The 24,482-nt window shown below is 43.7% G+C and overlaps 1 protein-coding gene across 1 annotated transcript in view; it reads left to right on the plus strand.

Annotated features, from left to right (window-relative positions):
• Window positions 1-19,121, plus strand: part of LOC311233348 (uncharacterized protein) — a gene marked incomplete at its 5' end in the record, with an annotated part of 137,136 nt that extends 118,015 nt beyond the window's left edge. The window contains one exon of the mRNA XM_084320323.1: window positions 16,221-19,121. Within this exon, the coding sequence (XP_084176449.1) occupies window positions 16,221-17,908 (1,688 nt within the window). The 3' untranslated portion in view covers window positions 17,909-19,121. The remainder of the gene's footprint in view (window positions 1-16,220) is intronic.
• Between the last annotated feature and the right edge of the window lie 5,361 nt (window positions 19,122-24,482).

A 24,482-nucleotide genomic window follows, 5' to 3' on the forward strand; every position in this document is an offset into this window, starting at 1 on the left:
ATGTCTTCCTTGGAACGAATGTGTTTCTTTTCGTTCTTAAAGGGCATTGTCTCTAGTGTCCATAGCCTCTCAACGTGCTGTAGGAGGGTGGTGTCTTCTTCTGTCACTCTGGAGTGGAGGCAGCGAGTGGCTGCTGTTCGGTTGGGAGACCTAGAGAGGGGGTCTTGTAGTGTCCATCCTAGGCGGGTCTCGACTGCTGCTGGACAGCCTCTGGGCCCAGTGTGGACCCGGTCCATCGGGACGATGAGGTGTGCATGGTCGGATCCTATCAGCAGGGTCGTGGTGGCACCGTCTATGAGCGGTATAGGTAGTTGACGCAGGTGCACATATTTATCCATCAGCTTGGCGATGGGGTAGGTGTACTGCGACAGGCCTATGTCTTGGCTGGTGAAAGCGTTAGTGATCCTATACCGTCTCTCTGGCTGCCCGCTTGCTGCGATAGTGAAGGAGACGTTCTCGCCCTTGATCGTCTTCAGGTCTCTTCTTATTGTCCGAATCGTCATCGTTTCTTCGCTCCCCCGCAGCCCCAGCTGGGCCGCAGCGGACGCGAGGAGAAGGGTCTTCTCTGACCCGTCGTCAAGGACGGCGTAGGTGTCCATGACATTGTTCTCGTAACTCAATGTTACGCGGACCACCTTCAAGAGCACCCGGGCGCCCCCGCTGCTGGCGGGGTCAATGTACATAACACTTGCCTTTGTGCTGCTTGAGGGTGCAGGCTTTCTTCTGTTACTGTCATGTAAAACGTCCAAGTGGGCTCCGTCACATCGACTACACCTCTTCTTTAAGCGGCACTCGGCTGCCATGTGACTGCGCGCACATCGGTAACAGCGGCGGTTGGACTTTATCCATTGACTCACCTCGTCGGCGGTCATCTTCTTGAACGTGTCACAGTGTGACAGCCAGTGTTCCTTTTCGCAGTACGGGCATACAATCTTCCACTTCTCTTTCATCGAGGGGGTACTGTGGTTCTTGTTGCTCGGTACTGATTCGGCTTGGTGCATGACGGTCACCAGCCATCGTTTGCTCTCCTAGGTCCCTCTCTAGAGCTTGGCGTGCTCCGCACGAACGTATCCAATCGTAGGCTGTTGACTTCTCTCGCCAGGAAGTCGGCTAGGTCTAGGAGGGATGGCTCGGGACCGTTAGGATCACGGTGGTCTCTTTGCCACCTGAAGCGCTCTTGTCGGGCGGGCGGAAGCTTCTCTAATATCCTCTCAACATTAGAGTTTGCGTACAGTTCGTGCATACCCTTTTCCTTTTGTGCCCCCAGCATCCCTACCAGGGATTGTACCTTGATAGACAGGTCATCTAATGCGCGATTGTCTGTGGCTGGGGGTAGACGGTCAATATTCCTTATCTCTTGTATTACGTAGTCCCATATGCGTCCATAACGTTGGTCGAGGGCTGCTAGAGCCGCGGTGTATGGGGTAGTAGAGGTGGAATATGCCAGCGCTATATTGTGCGCTCTGGGCACCTTCAGGTGCTTGAGTAGGATAGCATACTTGTACGGTTCATCTGGTCGGACATCATTGTCTCTAAGCACATTCGTAGCTCTGTGTACTGTGCTCTGTTCTCGTGTGTGAAGTCCGGGAACGTCGGTGTACCAAGGTACGATGCCATGGATGGCTGGCACATCGGTGAGCGTTGGAGGAGAGGCCTCCTAGGCGAGTCTCCTCTTACTTGTCGTGGTGGGCTGGTACCTGTCGGGTACCAAGGCCCGCGTACCCAGGTGCTGTTCCTCGGGGCTGGTCGTGCGTCAAGCTCACCCGTGAATTGAGTCGGGGGTCTGTAGCGCAGAGCCGCGGGGGTAAAGTCTGGGCTGTACTGGACCTCCTGGTCCTGTGGAGTACGATGCTGCTGTTGGGCTTGACTTTCCTCCTCTCCCTCTTCTTCTTCCTCTGCCAGGTCATCTAGATCCTGTAATCTTCTATTTAGTCTCTCAGCGGCGTAGGCCGGTTCTTCCCTGTTGCTGGGTCTCACATGGACCGGTCGGGTAAGGGGTTCGGAGAGGGGTATAGGCTCTCTCTGTTGGCCGGGCTCAGGGTCACTTGATCGGGTAGGGGAGGGTGCCCTAGACCCTTGTCTTGACGAGGCCCTGGAGCTCCGTGCGGAGGGAGGGGGGGTTACCCTGGCAATCAGTTGCTCCATTATCTGCGCTTGTAATCGGTCGCGCTCGGCTTCGCGCTTGATGTGAGCGAGGTCGCGCTCTGCTTCGCGCTGGGCTTGGGCTGCGTCGCGCTGTGCATTGGCGGCTCCGCGCTGTGCATCGGCGGCGGCGCGCTGGGCTTCGGCGCGGTCTCTTTCCATATTCTCTAACGTCTGGAGGCGTCTAGTCTCTAGGCGTATGCGGTCGTCATCACTCCGTTGCTGCGCCTGGAAGCGCTCTCGCTCGATCGCAGAGTGTTCGCGTTCACTAAGGGCTTGCGCTTGGAGTTGCGCGTGGAAGCGTTCTCTTTGGTCTGCAGATTGTTCGCGCTCACTTAGTTGTTGAGCCTGCAGGCGGTCTCTTTCCATGGTAGAGTGTTCGCGCTCACTTTGGTGTTTTGCGCGCGGAGGCGCTCTTGTTCCATGGAAGAATGTTCGCGCTCGCTAAGCGTCTGTGCTTGGAGTCGATCGCGTTCAGTGGAGGCTGCCAGGGTGGCGATAAAGGCCTGCGCCAGCATCTTGTCCGCCTCGCTGGGGGAAGACACTGATGGAGGTGATCGGCTTCTGGCAGTGCTCGTTGGAGATCTGTTCTCCTGTCGCGCTCCGAGGAGGTCCATCTCCTGGGTGCGCGTCTCTTCTGGTGGTGGGTCGGGCTCCGTCCCTGGAGGGCTTTCTTTATCCTGGAGCTCTCCGGGGACTGCCTCGTCGACGTTGGCGGGGGGTAAAGTCATGTCAGGTCCCTCCTGGTCCCCCCCGTGAGCTTGGTCAGTTACGTTAGAACCCACTAGGGTCTCTACTGGCGGGGTCGCCTGGTCGGTAGGGTTTGGCATACTTTTACTATCCGCTTTTTCCGCGTTTAACGTCTGTATAAAGCTAGGTAGTAGACTGGCAGCGTAGTCCTCTAGGTAATGAGGTGGTTGCCGTCTGCGCTGCGGGCGATCTAGCTTAGGAGAACCGTTTGTGGAGTGTTCATCATTGGCCATGTCAATATTAATATTATATTAATATTACGCTAGTTACCCTCCGGCTCGAAGGACCAATTGTAACTGAGGGGTACAATTCCCTGACTGTATTGAATAAGTATGGTATCATTAAACCACTACTGTCTTATGTACATTACTACTGGCCATACAGTACACAGGTATATGAGATGAACACCTCCACAATGACACGGTTCCACAACAAATCTTGGTTAGAATAATATTTATTAGCAGCACGAAGATTATCTTACATTACTTGAGAATTAGAGTCGCGCTTGTAAGGCGAAGAATGTGCATGAATAGGTCAAGAGCGTAAGTCCATTCGAATATTACGCAGGAGATAATGAATACCACCTGTATCATAGGAATTATATCTATGGTACACTAGTAGGGCAGCGGGAGATACTAGTAGGGTCCCTCCGGTTGTAGGCCAGCAGGGGAGAGGATTTGTCGGTAACGAAAGTCTGGGTCAACGAAGAATAAGGAGACTCCAGGTACAGGAGACAGTGCAATAATCTCTTGATCCGCAGACGAACAACAGCTATTCTCCGGTATGCAGTGCAGCATGAAGGAAAGCTAACCAGCCTCAGGCGTCCTAGAGGCGGGCTCGACGATGCTCCTCACAGGGTAAATCCCACACAGTTGTGGGTGTAGACGATTCTCCGCTCCATCAGATACAGGACCAAAGCAAATATAATCCAGCCGAAAAGGGCTCTGTAGTCGTCGGGTAGGTTATCCAGTGTACATATCCACACGGTCCTCGTCTAGGGCTCCTCGGATGACGGCACCAGGTTAAGCCGCCCAGCCTGGATAAGCGCACTAGCTAGGTACGAGGAAGCGTTGGTAATGCTGGTCACTGTAGAACGGTAGCCGCACGATACACTATACTTAAATAGACTATTACTGAATAATAGAATAGGTCGAACTCGACGGTACAGCGTTAAACTCTGATACTTCAGCTATTAATTCGCACGCGGTCTCAAGGCTCTATTTCGGGGCAAAACGGGCCCACTTCACAGCACGTTGTATCGTGGTGTGAGGCTTCAACTTATTGGGTAACATACTTCTGTATTCACCTGCGCCGTATTTATACGTTAGGTGAACAATCTAGTACCAGCCTTATTTCTGTCTCGTATTCTTGCGCAGAGCCGGTCATGTCCAGGCATGTCTTTGGCGGTGACTTTGAACTAGACCTTGGGGGTATGGCCGTGGCGCCTAGGGGATCGCTGTCCAATAGGAGAACGAAATATTATGGTCTGTACTAGGTAAAAGGGATATTCCGTGTATATGTACAAAGAATACACAAGGGATATCAGACGATATACAAATACTATGCAATATATATCAAGTAATAAATATATATATTCGGTTTAATCTGATCCTTCGTAACAACAACTATATTAAAACAACTACTAGCCACATCGTGACTAGAGAAACTACTATAACAAGCTGACGCTTGACGCAGCTGTCGGACGTCAGGTGGAACAGGAAGTGAGGAAGTCACTGGCTCAGGTTAAATCAAATTAAGCCTCAGGTACAAACAATGGAGCACCACTTGGTGACCAAACATGGCACTGCAACTAAATAACAACACAAATGCAATAGGCACATTTGTGACTGTTACAAATATAACACGTTTTATACTCGTGCTACACGATTTTGGCCTGTGCTACAAAACTATTAACCTCTGTAGCACCAGTGCTATGTGCAAAAAAAAGTTAACGTACAGCCCTGCTATACTTTTTCAGGAGTACAGTCGCACTGATTTCATCGTTCTAAAATTAATAAATTTTAATAAATTTTAATAAATTAATTCTAATTAATGAGATAACAGGTTATACATGCAAAGTGGACAATGGAACACTGGAAATCTTAAACAAATCTTCAAACGGGGACTGACTTCACATAATAGACTAGGCATTTACAGCTGTTCCAATGTAAATCCGTGCGCTTCCGCCCGCTCTGAAGTCGGACTCGGTGTGGACGGCCACACAAGCTGTTCTCGCATGAAACCTGCACGTGCCCCTGGTGCGTTTCAAGCGTCAGACCATACAACTAGAGTGACACGCACACAACCCCAGAAAATTACAACAATAATAATACAAGAATAAAAATAACAATTTAATTGTAAATAATCTTTTTTTTAATACTTTCTCCCCCAATATTAGGGTGGCTGAGATTACATTTAGCCCCCCTAAAAAGGGTCTAGAACCGCCACTTTAAATATCAACATTATCTGGCCATCCTCAGTAAATACTATCGAACTCCTCTGACCTCATCTGGTCTGGGACACGAACGCACACACACAGAGAAAAGGATAATGGCTTATAGCAGACTTAATGGTTTTTGAATATAAGTTAAATGTTTATCAACTATCCAGTTTGTTTTTAAAGTGTAACGTCTTGCTACTTAAAATCATTGAACAGAGCGAGAGACTGGCTCACCCCCCCTTTCCCTACTATTGCTCCGCTATTTTCTCTGCCTGTGAGCAGGGTTAGCTTAGTTAGCGCTAGCAGTAGCAGCTAACGTTAATTTAGGTTTTTACGGCGACTAAGCATACAAGAATGCAAAGCATGCTAGACTCATTGAACCTGTTGCGAACAAAAAAGCAGGGACTTATTAGGGCGGCTGAGTGGTGCAGTGGGCAAGGCGCTCGCCACTAACGCAGGAGATGCTGGTATCAAGCCCAGCTCTCGGCTTTGCTACCGGCTTGGCCGGCCGTCATACTAACACAATTGGCAGTGTTAGAGGGTGGGAAAGCCGGTGGGTGTGGATTGGAGGTTGTGGACAGCGACTCCTTCAGGTCGGTTGGGTGACGCCGGTGCGGCGGAAGGAAACGGGAAGTATCGGGGGCAGCGTGAGCCTCCCACGCGTTACTCCTCGCCACAGAGTTCGAGCTGCTGCGGTGAAAAGATGCGACAGGCTGCCTCCTCGTGTACCGGAGGGGACACGTGATGCAAGGCTTCTATCCTCACTACAGCCGACCAGTGGGAGGCATAGTCTAGCAACGTTCAAGACAGGGGAGGGAAGAATTGGAAATACGAAATTGGGATGGGAGAAAAATAAAAAATGGGGAGAAAAAAGTGGATACAAAAAAAAGCAGGGACTTATTTTGGGTCGCAAAATATGACCAAATAGGCGCACTCTGGAGCCCTGCTGTAACGTCTTCACTAGGGATGGGTACCTTTCACATTTGAACCGATACGGTACCGGTACCTGTGAATCGATACCGGTACCCAACGGTACCTTTTTTCGGTACTTTAGTCTAAAAAAAATGTATTTACCTACCTCAGTTGTGAAAAAAAAATCCTAACTTCAAATAACTACAATTTCGACCGTTTTCGGCTTGCCATTGCTCCAACTGCTTTGTTGAATCAAGTCAAATCCTAGGTAAGCATATATTGTGCGTGTGAACGTTGACGTTTTTTTTTTTTTTGTATCTCACTTGAATTGATACTCGGTAGTACCGACGTGTTTCGGTTCGGTACCTCAAAAGAACCGAATTCGGTACCCATCCCTAGTCTTCACACACAGGTATTTCATGTGCTGTTGTTGCTGCCAGATGGTTTGTTCTCGTGCGAATCCAGCTGCCGGAGCTGCGCTTGTGCGTAAATGAGACTTGCCATGGGATTTTCTAAATAATAGTATCGATATGAATCGATCTTTTTACGTTGCATCGATCCTATTTGATCATTGATAATTAGATTGATGTATCTATCTGGATCGATGTATCGTCCCACCCCTAGTAGCCACTGCCGGACTAGGTAGGCAGGGGTTTTAGTTTGTTTGGTGTGATAACAATGTTGACCTTTTATTTAGAAGTTTATACTTTAGTTTTACAACTGAAATAACATTTTTGTTATTACAGAGGGAGTAAGTACAAAAAAAAGGTACCGGTATCGATTCCCCAGTACTGGTACCGGTATCGGTTCAAATGTGAACGGTATCCAACTGTAGTCGTAGGTGAAGAGGTATTCAGTATATGGTTCTCGTTCTGCGTCTGTAAGAAACGGATGAGCGTCACGTTCTGTTCAATGTTGCTTCCAAATAAAAGGAGAAAAGACAAAGTGCCTTAATTTTTATTTAGTTTACTCTCAGGTTTATTAAAAAGTAGTCATGGATTATGTGGTTGTTTTGTAGACTAATGTTTCATCAAATTTACAGAAATGTTACTATATTGTGATACATATCGTTACTGAGATATGAAATTTCCCATAGCATGATATAAGATTTGATCCATAAGGTAGAGACTTAACCTGTTATTAAGCCCTAGCCATATTTTCAGAAACGGAACGTTTTTCTTTTCTTACCCTTTATTTACCCAGGCAAGCAATTAAGAACAAATTATTTTATATTGTGTCTGTTACTATGCTTGAGTAAATTGTAGGGCCGTCACTAACGATTATTTTGTTATCGATTTTAATCTGTCGATTATTTAATTGATTAGTCGGTTAATCTAAACGATTTAATTTACCATAAAAAAACAATTGATTCTATTTGCAATTAGGGCTGCACGATTCTCCCTAAGAATTGAGATCACGATTCTCTCGCACAATAATTTGTTCAATAAAAACATTTATTGCACTCTTTCTTAACTCATTCAGGGCCAACATCGCCCTCTGCTGATGGCCCTTCTGTGCCAACGCTTTATCCAATGGAGAATAGGACTTATTTGCGAGTGCATAAAACATATCAAATATAATAGCAATAGATCTAAATAACAGTGATTGTCAATGAGTTACTTCCAGTCAACATGCACGAAACAGATTTTCATACATACATTTCCATTTTATACCGTGATTAATATCAATATATTTCTAGGGCGTTCTGTCTCATCTCAATAAACTCCAGCAAATTGAGCTTAAATGTATTTCCTTAGAAAGCGTGCCATTTGTCGCTTGATTTATGATCATTTTCAAATAAACGCTAGATTATCGATAGTATATGTGTCCTCATGCACGAAGAGAAGCGGGGTCTGAAAAATCGCTTCTCCGTACTTTGGTCGGCGCAAACCTCAAACACGCGCCTGGGTTTGGCGCCCAGAGCATGGCGAGTTAACCCGGAATATCTCGGGTTTGGCCTCCAGTGAGTTAACAGACAACATAACGCAGGGTTAAAAATTAACGGGGGCTTGGGGCAAAATGCCCTCGAAAATTGACCAAATGCCCTCGAAAATCAGTAAAGGGGGGCAAAAAAGCCCCCAGACAGTTTACTAAATATATATATAATTATACAGTATATATGCTCTACAGTGCGAACATTTCACTCGCATTTGCCCCTTAAAAATATGCGTGTGCGAACCGGAAAAATTATTTACTCGCATAGTGTGCGAGACGAGTGAAGGTTACAAACTCTGTAGGTAGTGCTTTTTTCGCTCCGCTGCTAATCGTTCAAAAACTACAAGTTCCACAAGCCGCATAAACGTTCGAATCGCAGTAGAGTTTCCTGTGGTGACGCAACTGGTTACATGCGAGAGAAAGGAAACGATAACACAGTACGCGCTGGAAAAGAAAGTCACAGTACCGGCATAGGCAAGTTATACATTCAGACAACGCTAAAAATTCAGCCAGCCATGAAGCAAAAGAGAGACGAGGAGAAAGAACTATCAAAACGTACATGGACAGTGTACGTGTGCAAACGGGAACGGGACACACATCTGTGCAATAGCACACACACCACCAAAGTCACTGGCTGGCCCACAGTGTGCGTGTGCTAACTTCGCTAGCGTTATCACCCATCAATATAACGCATAGTGAGGGAAGGGGGGGAGCTGAGAATATCTGTGTGTGTGTCTCGCTCTCTCTCCCCCTCCATCTCTCTCTCCTGAACCTATTTCATTCAAAAGGAAGATATTAATGCACAGTAGCTATAGTATCAATTATAGCTCAGTAGCTGGAACAGAATAATTGCATTAACTATTAATTAATGAACTATTATTCAATAGCGTTTCAATTATAATGAATTAAATAATTGTATAAAGAATTTTCCATCTTCTGTCATCTAATAATATATTCCATTACCTTTCCTATCTGTATCAAAGTCAAAATGTTTATCGTGACAACACTAACATACAAAAGCAGCTTGACAACCGATATCCTTTGCGTCTAGTAGGCATGGGCCAATGTGTGATTTTGGTGGTATGTGCTATTTGCACAGATGTTTGGCCCTTAGTATGCACACACACAGTATAATATTCATGTAATACATAGTTTGTTAATAAACTGTTACTTGAAAAATGTTCACTGCTCCTAAATTTCTTTGTGCTCCTACATTTTTTTTACATTTTATTTAGGAGCACATGTGCTCCTTGGGAAAAAGGTTAGCGTAGAGCCCTATATATGGAGACACGTTATCAAACATAGGGACCAAGACTGTAAAAAAAGTACAGTGCTTTGCGCCACCAAGACAGCCGCAGCCACAAAATGGCATATGGTAAGTGTCGACAATGTTTTATAATTTTTATGTTAATTTTCATCATAAAGATTCAGTGCCCCCGAAATACTAAAAAAGCCCCCGAAAATCATTTAACCCATTCAGTGCCAACCATGAGTTTAGTCGGGTTAACTCGCCATGCGTTCCGTGCCAATCACAAGTATACTCGGGTTTTAATCGTTATTTCTTTTATTAGCGATATCCATACATTTTTCATCCATCCAGCCTGACGTTATCATTGGGAATGGGTCTGAGCTCGCAAAGGGTAAATACCGCCGCCTATCGTCTCCCGGATGGTATTGCACATAATTGGATTGGCTGGGACTGTGTACCAGAAAAAAAAACTCCGGTCCGGGGTTTCCCTTCTCGGGCAAGCAGTATCGTGTTACCACATTCACTGGCAAGGCTGGGAGCAGGGTCGATTATGTGTTTTGGACTATAACGTTGGATCAATAAATGCGATTAATATTTGGAATGGCGATCAGGAATTGGATTCATCTTCTTGCAGAACATTGATGTGAGGTAAGGACTAGTCTTGGGTTAATCAGATGTTTTTTTCTCCGCCATCGGAGCGTGTGTTTGCGCTGACCAAGGCATGGATACTTATTTTTCAGCCCGCTTCTCTAGCATGCATAAGGACACATACTATCGATAATCTAGCGTGTTCATAAATCAGGCGAAAAACGACAACTTGTTTTGTGTATTCCACTAAAGGGCTATTATCGCAGATTTTTCTGGAATTACTAGAAATCTCAAACTATACTCGTATTCAAAATGTTATAAAACGGAAATGTACCATGAAAAAACAATCCGTTTCGTACATGTTGACTGCAAGCAAGTCATTGATGAGCAGTGTTTCCCACAGGATTTTCAGAGACTATGGGGGGTGAACCGCCGACCCGTAACTTTTTTTTATTTTGTAAATTTTAAAGTTAAATGCATCAATCTGGTGCACTTTGAGAGCAAAATAAAGAGGCTAGATCTATGATGAACATTGTGCTCAAAACACAAAATCGACTAGACTAGTGCTTCCCAATCCTCTCCTCGAAGCACCCCAGCCGTTCAATGTATTTGTTAAATTCCACCACCAGCACACCTGATTCAACTTAACTAGCCCTTTATTAGTTGAATCAAGGTGTGCTGGTGGTGGAATTTAACAAATACATGGAACGGCTGGGGTGTCTCGAGGAGAGGTTTGGGAACCACTGGACTAGAGCATACATTTGAGCCATCAAAGAAATGAAGCAAAAGTGGTTACCTGTGTTGAACTGGTTTATTTTTTAGAAAATAAAAAAATATAGTGGATTACTATTACGACTACTACCACTGCCAATACTACTGATACATCCCTATTGGCAAACTTTATATTTAAAAAAAATAGTATAAAAAAAAATAGGGCCGCCACAGTCTAGGTAATTAATGGGAAACCCTGGATAAACGACGGGTGTATTAGACCCATAGCCATAATTTAAGATATAGTTTATGCGTTCGCAAATTTCCCCATCCTCCCATTGACTAAAGCGCTGGCACGGAAAGGCCTAATTTGGTCATATGGGCGTGGCTCTGAATGAGTTAAGGGGGGGGGGGGGGGGGAGCCCAGAAAAAAAAAGTTTATTTCTAACCCTGACATAACGTATAAAAGTGCTTGACTTAAACATAACATAATGAAAGTGCTGGACTTAAACTTAAGTCTCTTGTAACACACAAAATAACTCAAGTCTCTTCTCTCTTATTTTAGAACACTTAATCAAAGTGATCAACTTAAATGCTGCTGAACATAAAAAAGCTAGAATGTAAAGTTTATGAATAAACTTTGGTGTTATTGCTTCAGCAGTAATGAATTTTAACGTGATTATTTGAAATAATGTAATGTTATAGAGCTCTCCTTTCAAAATCTTTTTGTTTTTGTTTTGTATATTGTTTAAACGGCAGAGGGCGCAATAAATTACTTTGCTCTTTTGATGTCATACATCACTCTCCCAGTAGCTTTCTGTTACATATAATCTTTTACAAAATGATAAATATAATAATATCATAGTCCATAGTCCGCTGCAGTATCTAATTTAGTTCTAGAATGAATCTCAGAATCATTGTCTGACACTCCATGGGCGACTTCTCTCTGGCTGCCGATCGCCCCTCAGTCCTCTCGTACATTTACGTGTTGGCAATTTTCTTTTTTTAAACACCACAACCTCTAATGCATTTCTATGGGTTGTTTTAGTGCAAGCTTTCATCATACGTAAGTCACACTAGGCTGAGCGTGTGGCATTCATTTGACATCACGCCGGAATCACGCCAACCAGGAAATAACTAATGCTAATTGTTGAATTGTTGTCGTCGTCGTCGTAAATTGATAATAATCACAAGATACATTCAGTGCTGGATCTAACTAAATGGATTTATAGAGACACATTTATGGAAAGTTCAAGCCTCGACCACAAAGCTTCTCGAAGGGTTAGCGCGACACACGCAACGGCCCTTCCAATTCGTAAGCGATGTTCTACCGGCAGCAAAAAAAAAGTTAGTCTCAGGCCATGTTTAGACGGAGAGAGTCTCAACAGAAACCGCAGAAGTCGTCGTGCGATCTCACTTTTAATTTTGCGTTTAGACTAGTGTTTTGGGAGGGAATTCTTCTTGCAGACAAGGCTGTAAAAGTGTAGTCGACTCGAGACGATGGAGCCCCGCTAACCCATATGTTACACTGCCTCAGGTCGTTGAGACAACCAGGCATGCTGTGAAGACCCGCCCTACTCTGTCTCTGATTCGCAGACTGTGGGTGGGGGAATGTGATTGGACCAAAGCAGGGTCACTCACAGACAGTGGCTCCAGTCACTAGTTGTGATAGCCGCTGGACTGATTCTTGTGTATTTAAAAGTACTGCCAATGTAGCCTTCAGGTGATCTCCGTGGATAGAATCAGACATGCTTGTTCGCTATGTTTACGCTTCTAGGCTACTGGCGCATGCCTCTGACGTAAGCAGTACGCGACGAGAGCCTTGAGAACCCTTTCGTCATAGTTTTATGCGGTTTGACTGTTCAGATGATAGCGCAAAGGTGGTTTAACTTTTTTGCGGATTCTCCCCGCAAAAACGGCGTTGCCGTATGAACAAAAGGCACATCCGAAAAAATATTTTTACGGATTCACCCGTGAGCGTTTCTGTCTAAACATGGCCTCAGCCTCTGCGTTATGATATGAACATGTAATTGGAGTGCTGTCGGACCCGGATACATGTTGTCTTTTCCCTTTATTTTCTTCTCCGAGTCCTTCGTTTACATGTTAAAATCACAACGATTTTCTTCTGGGGGACAATGCCCACAAACCCCTACAGGAGTTTGGTTTACTCACCTTTTTCATCAGTTTGCAGGTCTGGTTATATACTGTAGTTATTGAAACTGATTGAATATGGCACCGCCCCACTTAGAATATTTTTCACCAGCCGCCACTGGTTATCAGACGCAATGATGGCAACGTGTGTAACGTAAATGTTGAATTAATAGCATGTTTTGCTTTACATCGTGTAAGTCTGATTGATATCGCAACTGGCATTTTTCCGAAGCAAATAAGTCAACACGTGAATGCAGCATGACGTGAATGCATAGGGGAATAGGAGCGAGTGTTTTAATGCAACTGATATCCATTTTGACGCAAATGCAAATACATCAGAATCGTCATATAGAAATTAGATTGCATAGATGTATGAATCGAGATCGCAATTTCTTTTTACGATTAATCGTGCAGCCCTATTTGCAATTGAATATTTTAAAAGGTTTTACTAGTATCCTCAGGTCACATGGGTAGTTGCCTCTTTGACACCACCTACTGAAAGCCAGAGTAGGAGATGAGCCATGAAGTTTATTTATGTCTATAAATGCTGTGTAGTGTGGATCTATTGACTCATTATAGCTACTTTATTATCTTGAAAATAATATAACACCCGCCCATTACTATGACATTATTTATCATTACATACAATGTATCCATGCCTGTAGCTAAATGCTTAAAAACAGGGATGTTATATGTATTGTGTGTTATCTCTCCACTGCTATGGTAGTGCTTGTGCCATCACAGGAGATACGATTCAAATGTATACTATTAGGGGTGTAAAGGTACATGTATCCATACCGAACCGTTTCAGTGTGTACCGTATAGGGCTGAAACTAATGAATATTTTGGTAGTCGACTAATCTGTCGATTATTTTTTCGATTAGTCGACTAATCAAAAAGAATTATATTAAATTTGTTTTTATATTTTTTTTATTTAAAAAAAAAATTTGCACTACCTATCTTTGTGAACGTGGCTTCTCAGCTCTGGTCCAGCTGAAGACAGAGCAGAGGAACAGATTGGACATTGAGCATGACCTCAGAGTTGCTTTGTCTACCATCACCCCAGACTTTGAGACTTGTCAGGACCAAACAACATCCCCAGTTATCCCATTAGTTCCCCCAAACTTACTGTCGGTCTGTTATGTTAAGCTAAGAAGTCTTCTGCTGGACCAGAGCTGAGAAGCCACTTTCACAGAGATAGGTAGTGCAAAAAAATATATATATAATAATAATAATATTATTTTTTATTTCTTTTTTAACAACTAATCGACGCAACAATTCCTCGTAGACGATTTTTTTATAATCGACGTTGTCGATTATGTTGACTAATCGTTGCAGCCCTAGTACTGTACCATACCGAACGGCTGTGTAGTGTACCGAATGAATACAACGGTATGTATTGTTAACCACTAACGACCGCAAACCGGGGGCTGCTTTTTTCATAATTTTATTATTATTATAAATCTTTTTTTTTAACAAGTCGATTATTAATTTCAATATAGAATATTCATTGACAGCCCTACAAGTACAATTAGTTACTGCACACTACATCACCCCTGAGTGGAACATGGAAAGCCAAACTTTCCCCCACTGTACCGAAAACCGTACCTTGACTTCAAAACCGAGGTACATACCGTACCGTGGTTTTTGTGTACCGTTACACCCCTAGTATACATACACATTTTTAAATCAATATCTTCCTTTTGAATAAAATGGGCTCAGGAATCAGGATTGTTAAAGCTAATTAGCCTAATCCATGTCAAAGAGTAGCCTATAGTAAATGTATACACACACAAGAGAGAGGGAGAATAGCTTATAGCAGACTTAATGATTTTACAATATTTATTATATAATTTATTAACTATCCAGTTCGTTTTTATAGTGTAACACAACACGCAACCTAAAACCCCTTCCTCTCCCAAACAGTTCCTGCAATTGTTTTATGTTGCATGATGATCATGAATACATTTATTATGTATTGTATTTTTTATGTTTAAATATCAACATTATCTGTCCATCCTCACTACATTTACTATAAATATACTATACTTCATCTGGTCTTTCCAAACGCGCACACACACACACACAGGGAGAATGCCTGCCCCCCCTTCCCCAGTCCCCTCTGCTGTTCTCTCCGTCTATCACTCTGATCAGGGTTAGCTTACACTAACGTAACATTCATTTCGGTATTTAACGCAACGTGGGCATAAAGGAACGGCGAGGATTGCAAAGCATGTTAGATGCATTTGACACGTTGTGGAATAAAACAGCAGGGACTTGTTTTGGGTCGCAAAATAGGCACACTAGCCTTGCTCTGTTGCAATGTCCGTGTTCCAGACGCTACTGCTGTGCTGTGAGCCGAGCGGATACGACTCTCCGCGGGATTTTCAAAATAAGAGCATCACAATATGGTTGCACTAGAACAATTATTTGCACTCGCACGAATGCTCCCAATTATATTTTGATGTCGCACAGATACAATTTTGGTCGCATATGCGACCAATTCGGTCGCAATTTCGATCCCTGAATAAAGTAGCTATAATGAGTCGATGGATAAAAAGCGGTAATGGCATGTAGGTTACTCACCCTACTCATGTACAATAGGAATTAGGGTTGGGTACCTTTCACATTTGAACCAGTACCTGGAAATCGATACCGGTACCAGACTGTACCTTTTTTAGGTACTTTCATTATAACAAAATGTTATTTCTGTTAAACTAAACTAAAGTCTAAACTTCTCAATTTCAACATTGTTATCACACCACACAAACTAAAACCCCTCCCTACCTCCCTCAAACCGTTCCTACAACCATTTTTTAATGTTGCATGATCATGTATATGACCCGGCTTCCTTTGCCGAATATTCCCCCCCCGCTCTGTCTCCCGTTCTGGATGTCCCTTTACACTCAGGATTATTAAATAGTAGTCCTGAATTATATGCTTATTTTGTAGACATGTTTCATCCAATTTACAGAAAACATACTATATCATGATATATATTGTTACTGAGATTAGATATGATATTTCCTATAGCTTGATATAACATTTGATCCATAAGGTGACACTTAAATCTGTCATAACCTGAGACTAAAGGGGCTTTAGTCCCGGACTAAATTAAACTGACCTTAACCATGACCATGATGTAACCACTCCTGCTCCAGAAACTGTTGACTAACTGGTGCTTGAAACAAAGTGGTTTAAGTCTAGAACTGTAGACTACTCTGGACTACACTGTTCTTAAACTATAAAACTCAGCTATGTACCATTATAAACCTCTTACATAGAAACTAAAGCTGAATAAAATCACAATTTCTCCTTCCTCTGACACTCTTCTCCATCCAGATATCTGTCCTGTCAGGCCTGAGAAGAAACCAAGAGGCTTGGATGGAAGAAAAGGTCTCTGCTGTGACCAGTGTGGAAAAAGCTTCAGTTTAAAGAGCAATCTCGATAAACACCAACGCATTCACACAAGAGAGAAGCCCTACTCCTGTGACCAGTGTGAGAAGAGCTTTAGTCAACGGTCTCATCTTAAATCGCACCAGATAATTCACACAGGAGAGAAGCCCTACTCCTGTGACCAGTGTGGACAGGGCTTTAGTCATCTGGGTAATCTGAAAAGACACCAGAGAATTCACACAGGAAAGAAGCCCTACCCCTGTGACCAGTGTGGACAGGGCTTTAGTCAACGGTCTCATCTTAAATCGCACCAGATAATTCACACAGGAGAGAAGCCCCACACAGGAGAGAAGCCCTACTCCTGTGACCAGTGTGGGAAGAGCTTTAGGGAACGGTCTAGTCTTAAAAAACACCAGAGAATTCACACAGGAGAGAAGCCCTACTCCTGTGACCAGTGTGGGAAGAGCTTTAGGGAACGGTCTAGTCTTAAAAAACACCAGATAATTCACACAGGAGAGAAGCCCTACTCCTGTGACCAGTGTGGGAAGAGCTTTAGGGAACGGTCTAGTCTTAAAAAACACCAGAGAATTCACACAGGAGAGAAGCCCTACTCCTGTGACCAGTGTGGGACGAGCTTTAGGACACAGTATAATCTTAAATCACACCAGAGAATTCACACAGGAAAGAAGCCCTACTCCTGTGACCAGTGTGGACAGGGCTTTAGTCTACGGTCTCATCTTGAATCACACCAGAGAATTCATACAGGAGAGAAGCCCTACTCCTGTGACCAGTGTGGGAAGAGCTTTAGGCAACGGTCTAGTCTTAAAAGACACCAGAGAATTCACACAGGAGAGAAGCCCTACTCCTGTGACCAGTGTGAGAAGAGCTTTAGTCAGGGACATTATCTGCAAACACACCAGAGAATTCACACAGGATGGAAGCCCTACTTTTGTGACCAGTGTGAGAAGAGCTTTAGTGACCTGAGTAGTCTTAAATCACACCAGAGAATTCATACAGGAGAGAAGCCCTACTCCTGTGACCAGTGTGGGAAGAGCTTTAGGCAACGGTCTAGTCTTAAAACACACCAGAGAATTCACACAGGAGAGAAGCCCTACTCCTGTGACCAGTGTGGGAAGAGCTTTAGGGAACGGTCTAGTCTTAAAAAACACCAGAGAATTCACACAGGAGAGAAGCCCTACTCCTGTGACCAGTGTGGGAAGAGCTTTAGGGAACGGTCTAGTCTTAAAACACACCAGAGAATTCACACAGGAGAGAAGCCCTACTCCTGTGACCAGTGTGGGAAGAGCTTTAGGGAACGGTCTAGTCTTAAAAAACACCAGAGAATTCACACAGGAGAGAAGCCCTATTCATGTGACCAGTGTGAGAAGAGCTTTAGTGACCTGAGTAGTCTTAAAACACACCAGAGCGTTCACACAGGATGGAAGCCCTACTTTTGTGACCAGTGTGAGAAGAGCTTTAGTCACCTGAGTCATCTGAAATCACACCAGAGCGTTCACACAGGAGAGAAGCCCTACTCATGTGACCAGTGTGAGAAGAGCTTTAGTCACCGGAGTAGTCTTAAAATACACCAGATAATTCACACAGGAGAGAAGCCCTACTCCTGTGACCAGTGAGGACAGGGCTTTATTCAGCAACATCATATGCATTCACACCAGATAATTCACAGGGGAGAGAAGCCCTACTCCTGTGACCAGTGTGAGAAGAGCTTTAGTCGACTGGAGAGTCTGAAAAAAAACACCAGAGAATTCACACAGGAGAGAAGCCCTACTCCTGTGACCAGTGTGAGAAGAGCTTTAGTCGACTGGAGAGTCTAAAAACACACCAGAGAATTCACACAGGAGAGAAGCCCTCCTTCTGTGACCAGTGTGGAAAGAGCTTTAGTCAACTGGAGAGTCTGAAATCACACCAGATAATTCACACAGGAGAGAAGCCACATCATTGTGGTTTGTGTGATAAGAGATTCAGTACATTAGCATGTTTCAGAAAACATGAGAAAATTCACTTGAGAGAGAAGATTCAGGGAAATGTCAAACCTGTCAATTCACCTGCACATAGATAAACCCAGGCATTAAAGCGTTCCGTCTCCAGACGGATTACCGTCAATTTGATTGGGGAGATCCGTCAATTTGATTCGCAGTCTGACGGAATTGGCTACCTGGTATAATATGATTTGTAGATGCATACAGATTGAAACAAAATTGAGCCAATCAGAGGCGCCAAATATCATGAAAAAGGGCATTTTCTTTTATACCGGGGCGGCGCCAAGCAGTCATCACTCAGCGACTTGAGAGACAGGACGCTGCTCGCTCCGCGGTTGCAGCTGGAGGCTATTGGGCGAGTGACATTTGCGAGGTCTGAGAGGTATGTCCGCCACATGGCAGGGTAACAAAATAGTCATGTAAAATAATTTAAAACTGCGGTGTGTTTTGGTTTTATGACAGTCGTCTTTTTTGCAGCCTCGCGCATCAACTCTCCTTGTTTACAGACAAGGCCACCGCCTGCTTAGTAGCTGCTTCCACTGTAACTAGAGATTTTCCGATACCATTTTTTCCTTCCCGATCCGATTCCGATACCTAAGCTTTGGGTATCGGCTGATACCGATACTGATCCGATACCAGTGCATACATAAAAAAAAAATATATATATATATATAAATTCAATTTTTTTTTTTATTATTATTACAGATACTGTTTTATATATACTGTTTTTTAGTAATAACTAGAAAGTCATGGTATTTATTCAACAACAGGTGATTGTATAGATTAGTATTAGTATCATTAATCAATGAGTATGGGGTTGCGGCACTGCAGATATACCCTACTCCAATGATCCGCACGGACATTAGACAGTGTTGCACTCGCTACCCAGTCTGTAAGCTAGTAGCAGATAGAACGTTCATCTTGTGATTTTCGATGCAAAATAAATATTCAACATTCTTTTTTGAGACTCCGCCTCAGACTCTTATTCTTTGGCACTTGGAACTTGCTGGTTCACTTCCCACTCCTCCCGGGCAGCATGTTGAAGTGTCCTTGAGCAAAGCACTTAACCCCTAATTGCTCCCGATGTGCAGGTTGGCACCTTGCATGGTCGCCTCATCTGTGTGAATGTGTGAGTGAATGGGTAAAATGTGAGGAACAAATTGTAAAGCTTTGGATAAAAGCTGTTCTGTAAATGCACCATTTACCTGCTTCCTGCAGTGTTTTCCATTGATGACCCGATGCAGGAGTTGTTCACCTTGACACACAGCGTGGTCCTTGTCCATAACCTAACCATAACACTCCTAGTCCTTAACCTAACCTTGTCCATAACCTAACCATAACACTCCTAGTCCTTAACCTAACCATAACACTCCTAGTCCTTAACCTAACCTTGTCCATAACCTAACCGTGTCCATAACCTAACCATAACACTCCTAGTCCTTAACCTAACCTTAACACTCCTAGTCCTTAACCTAACCTTAACACTCCTAGTCCTTAACCTAACCTTGTCCATAACCTAACCTTAACACTCCTAGTCTATAACCTAACCTTGTCCATAACCTAACCCTAACCCTAACCCTAACACTCCTTGTCCATAACCTAACCATAACACTCCTTGTCCATAACCTAACCATAACACTCCTAGTCCTTAACCTAACCTTAACACTCCTAGTCCTTAACCTAACCTTGTCCATAACCTAACCTTAACACTCCTAGTCTATAACCTAACCTTGTCCATAACCTAACCATAACACTCATAGTCCTTAACCTAACCTTGTCCATAACCTAACCTTAACACTCCTAGTCTATAACCTAACCATGTCCATAGCCTAACCATGTCCATACATTTACATTTAGTCATTTAGCTGACTCTTTTATCCAAAGCGACTTACAAGTTCTGTACGACATGTCATCAGGAAGGGTACAACTCTATCAGCTGAGTAACAATGTTCAGTTTTGCGTGCTACAGTGTAGGTTAGTTTATTAGGACAAGTGCATGACAGTAAGGTTAGTTAGGGTTAGATTATTTAATTTCTTTAATTTTCTTTTTCAGATAATGGTTGAAGAAGTGCGTCTTTAGACGACGGCGAAAGATTGGATGCGTTTCAGCTGTCCTAACTGGGGTGGGTAGTTCATTCCACCATTGTGGGGCAAGGACTGAGAATAGGCGACTTCTCTTGAGGCGACCCTCCCGTAGCTTGGATAGGAGTAGGTCTGAGGCGGCCAGAAGATGCAGAGTGTAGGGGTCTTGAGGGTGTGTAGTTAGAGACCATTGACCGGAGGTAGGCGGGAGCGGTTCCCTTCGCCACACGGTATGCTAGGTCGAGGGCCTTGAAGCGGATTCGTGCAGCAATGGGGAGCCAGTGCAGGTCCCTAAGAAGTGGGGTGACATGGGCCGACTTCGGTAGGTTTGAGATCAGGCGGGCCGCTGTGTTCTGAATGAGTTGAAGAGGCTTGGTGGCAGTGGCCGGGAGGCCAGCAAGCAGTGCGTTGCAGTAGTCGAGGCGGGAGATGACTGTTGCTTGGACGAGGAGTTGGGTGGCTTCTTGTCCATAACCTAACCTTGTCCATAACCTAACCTTGTCCATAACCTAATCTTAACACTCTGTAGGAGGCTTTTTTTTGTTGTTATTTCATCTTTGAGTTTGTATCATGAAATCATTTGAACTATGAATTATAAAAATGCAGAGTTTATGAAATATGAAAACTGATGATTGATTATTTGATTGACAAGTCATGATATGATTTACACTGATTATGGTTATTGTAATTCCTATGATTTTAAACAATATGTGTACTTCCCCTTTAAGAGACCTACCTGAGCTATTCACCTGTATGGTTTACCTTGATAAATGGTGGTGGCTTGGGTGTGAGAGGAGGACCGGGAAAGCAAAACACTTTTTCTACTGCATTATGAGATGATTGATTGATTGAATTTATTTGACAATCTAAAATTACATACAATACCGGTACACAACATGTACAGCCAAAAGCCCAATGCTACCGTTTCAACGCAAATGTCTCCGTCTCCCTCATCGTCTGCCTCACCGTCGGAAGATTCGATTGCATCTGGGACAATGACGCCTGCTCCTTCTGTTTCCTCGTCGTTGGATGATACAGCTAGCCGCTCACTACCGTCATCGTCGTCACTGTGAACGTAGTCCGTTATGTGGTCACTCATTAACTTCGAGGAGTCTATAATCATTCCATCTCTTCCTCTATTAAGAGCATCTGATAATCTTTGTGCGGCCATGTTAACGGTGAATGTTATCTGAGCAGCAAGCAACAGGTTCTGTGAATATAAACACAGTGTAGGCGTACCTCCCAAACAGCAGCCTTTCACATGCAAAAATGGGCCAGCCCCCACAGGGATCCGTTGCAGAGGAACAGACTCGGTCTTAAACAGCCATTTTTAAACACAGATTTATTACAATTAGAGTTATTATATATGTTCGCTGTTATACTAAATATGTTCTTCAACCCTCGAACTGTAAGTATATATATTAAAAAAAATAAATGAAATTAAAAAAATAAAAGAAAATCGTCTTTTTAAGGAACTCAGGATGCAGAGTTGTAGGCACGCTCACTGGTCGCGGTCACATATAATCTAAAATCTTCGATGATTAAAACACAATAAAACCTTACGGTTTACCTCCATAGATGACTACTGTAGTATGCACTATGCACAAATAAGACGTATAAATACAATTTCCAAGCATTAAGAATTAATAAAGAAAATGCAATAACACAAACAAACACAATGTCTACAGCACACCTGCATATATCATTATCCTGTGTGACTAAGCCATTTCTTCATATCTTTTTTCTTTCTGAGTCAATACTTTTTATGGACACTGGCAGTTTAATCCACTCACAGGCTGCAAAAGGTACCGAAAGGTATTTCCCCCCCATTGAGCTCTTGAAATTGGAATTAAAGTTAAACTGCCCCTGGTTGCATAGGAGTTGGTGTCCCTAAAGCACATAAAATAATTTGATAAATATGAGGAGACCCTATTGTACATTATTTTATGGGTAATGTTAACAGAAATGGCTATGGGGCGACAATAATATGTATATGAGGCATGGTTTCCGTCTGTGGCCTTGCTCTGCTGGCAGTGTTTTATTCACATTGACTCAGACCACAACAGCTCATGTGTGCTCCTCTCCGGGAGGCCTATTCTTTATTCCCAGCGGAAGAGTGCTGCCGAGTGCTTCCGCGTTTTCCCTGATTGGCTGCGACACGCCCCGCGGCAGCGCGGCAACCGCAGAGCGGAGCGGCAGAGTTTGCGGCATTATGTAGCCGTAATCCCAGATGATTTTCATTCGACGCTTAGCTCAACTGGTATGCCACTGTGCTGTGGAGCCTGTGGTGCGGTTGGTCACAAGTTCAAATCACTTCAATCTTTTTTTTTTTTTTTTTTTTTACGTTTATCATCTCTCGCTATAAACGTGCATTCTTCCGCTGGTTAAGTTTAGGCATTCTTTCGGAGTTGGTTAAGGTTAGGGAGGGTTAAGGTTAGGCATTCTTTCGGAGTTGGTTAAGGTTAGGGAGGGTTAAGGTTAGGCATTCTTTCGGAGTTGGTTAAGGTTAGGGTTAAGTTAAGGTTAGGCATTATTTCGGAGTTGGTTAAGGTTAGGGTTAAGTGGGAGGGTTAAGGTTAGGCATTATTTCGGAGTTGGTTAAGGTTAGGGTTTGTCACAGAGAATGCCTGTCTGTCTTTCTTGACGTGGAGGATGCAGCCTATTTCCGCACTGCCGCTCTCTCGTGCTGCCGCGGTCACATGGCCGTCGCAGCCAATCAGGGAAAACGCGGAAGCACGCGACGCACTCTTCCGCTGGGAATAAGCTACACGCCTCCGGGAGAGGCATTTGTGGGAAGAATAAAAAATAGGAGGGAGCCAAGTCTTATATACTCCCAACCTGGCGTAGACTGTAGAAGCTCCGCCTATAGTGCCCTCCAGTGGACACAGATATATATGCAGTCATGGGAGCAGTAGAGGACAGTTACAGTTAGTTACAACCATACATACACTCTCTAGATTCAACAGGTAAGGCCCAACTTTATTTGAATAACCCGTTTTTCCACTGGGAGCCAGTTAAGATGATTATGAGAGTTTTGTTTGTTATGCAGATCGGAAATAAATTATGGATTCATTATAAACAGCCAAACGGATGGATCAAACTCTTATAGACTAGGTTATTCCCGGAGCGGAAGTGGCAAGTAAGAAATCTATTTATTTTGTAAATTGCCACTATACACTCCTTGTCTATAGCCTAACATTACCACTTGTTGTCCATAACCTAACCTTGTCCATAGCCTAACCATAACACTCCTTGTCTATAACCTAACCGTGTCCATAGCCTAACCTTAACACTCCTTGTCCATAACCTAACCTTGTCCATAGCCTAACCATAACACTCCTTGTCTATAACCTAACCGTGTCCATAGCCTAACCATAACACTCCTTGTCTATAACCTAACCTTGTCCATAGCCTAACCATAACACTCCTTGTCTATAACCTAACCGTGTCCATAGCCTAACCATAACACTCCTTGTCCATAACCTAACCTTGTCCATAGCCTAACCATAACACTCCTTGTCTATAACCTAACCGTGTCCATAGCCTAACCATAACACTCCTTGTCTATAACCTAACCTTGTCCATAGCCTAACCATAACACTCCTTGTCCATAACCTAACCTTGTCCATAGCCTAACCATAACACTCCTTGTCTATAACCTAACCTTGTCCATAGCCTAACCATAACACTCCTTGTCCATAACCTAACCTTGTCCATAGCCTAACCATAACACTCCTTGTCTATAACCTAACCGTGTCCATAGCCTAACCATAACACTCCTTGTCTATAACCTAACCATAACACTCCTTGTCTATAACCTAACATTGTCCATAGCCTAACCTTAACACTCCTTGTCTATAACCTAACCATAACACTCCTTGTCTATAACCTAACCTTGTCCTTAACCTAACCTTAACACTCCTTGTCTATAGCCTAACCTTAACACTCCTAGTCCTTAACCTAACCATAACCTAACAAGGAAAACGTCAAAATAGAACCTACAAAAATGATAACATGTTGACCAGTCAACCAGCGTCCATCAGCAAGGTCCTCTGTGTCTCCAGTTACAAGGTCCACTCTTCAGTTGTGTGATGGCTGAGATGTGTGTCCTGCATGGTGTTTACAG

The sequence above is a fragment of the Notolepis coatsorum genome (assembly GCF_963971535.1).
Source record: "Notolepis coatsorum genome assembly, chromosome: 8".
Lineage (NCBI taxonomy): Eukaryota > Metazoa > Chordata > Actinopteri > Aulopiformes > Paralepididae > Notolepis > Notolepis coatsorum.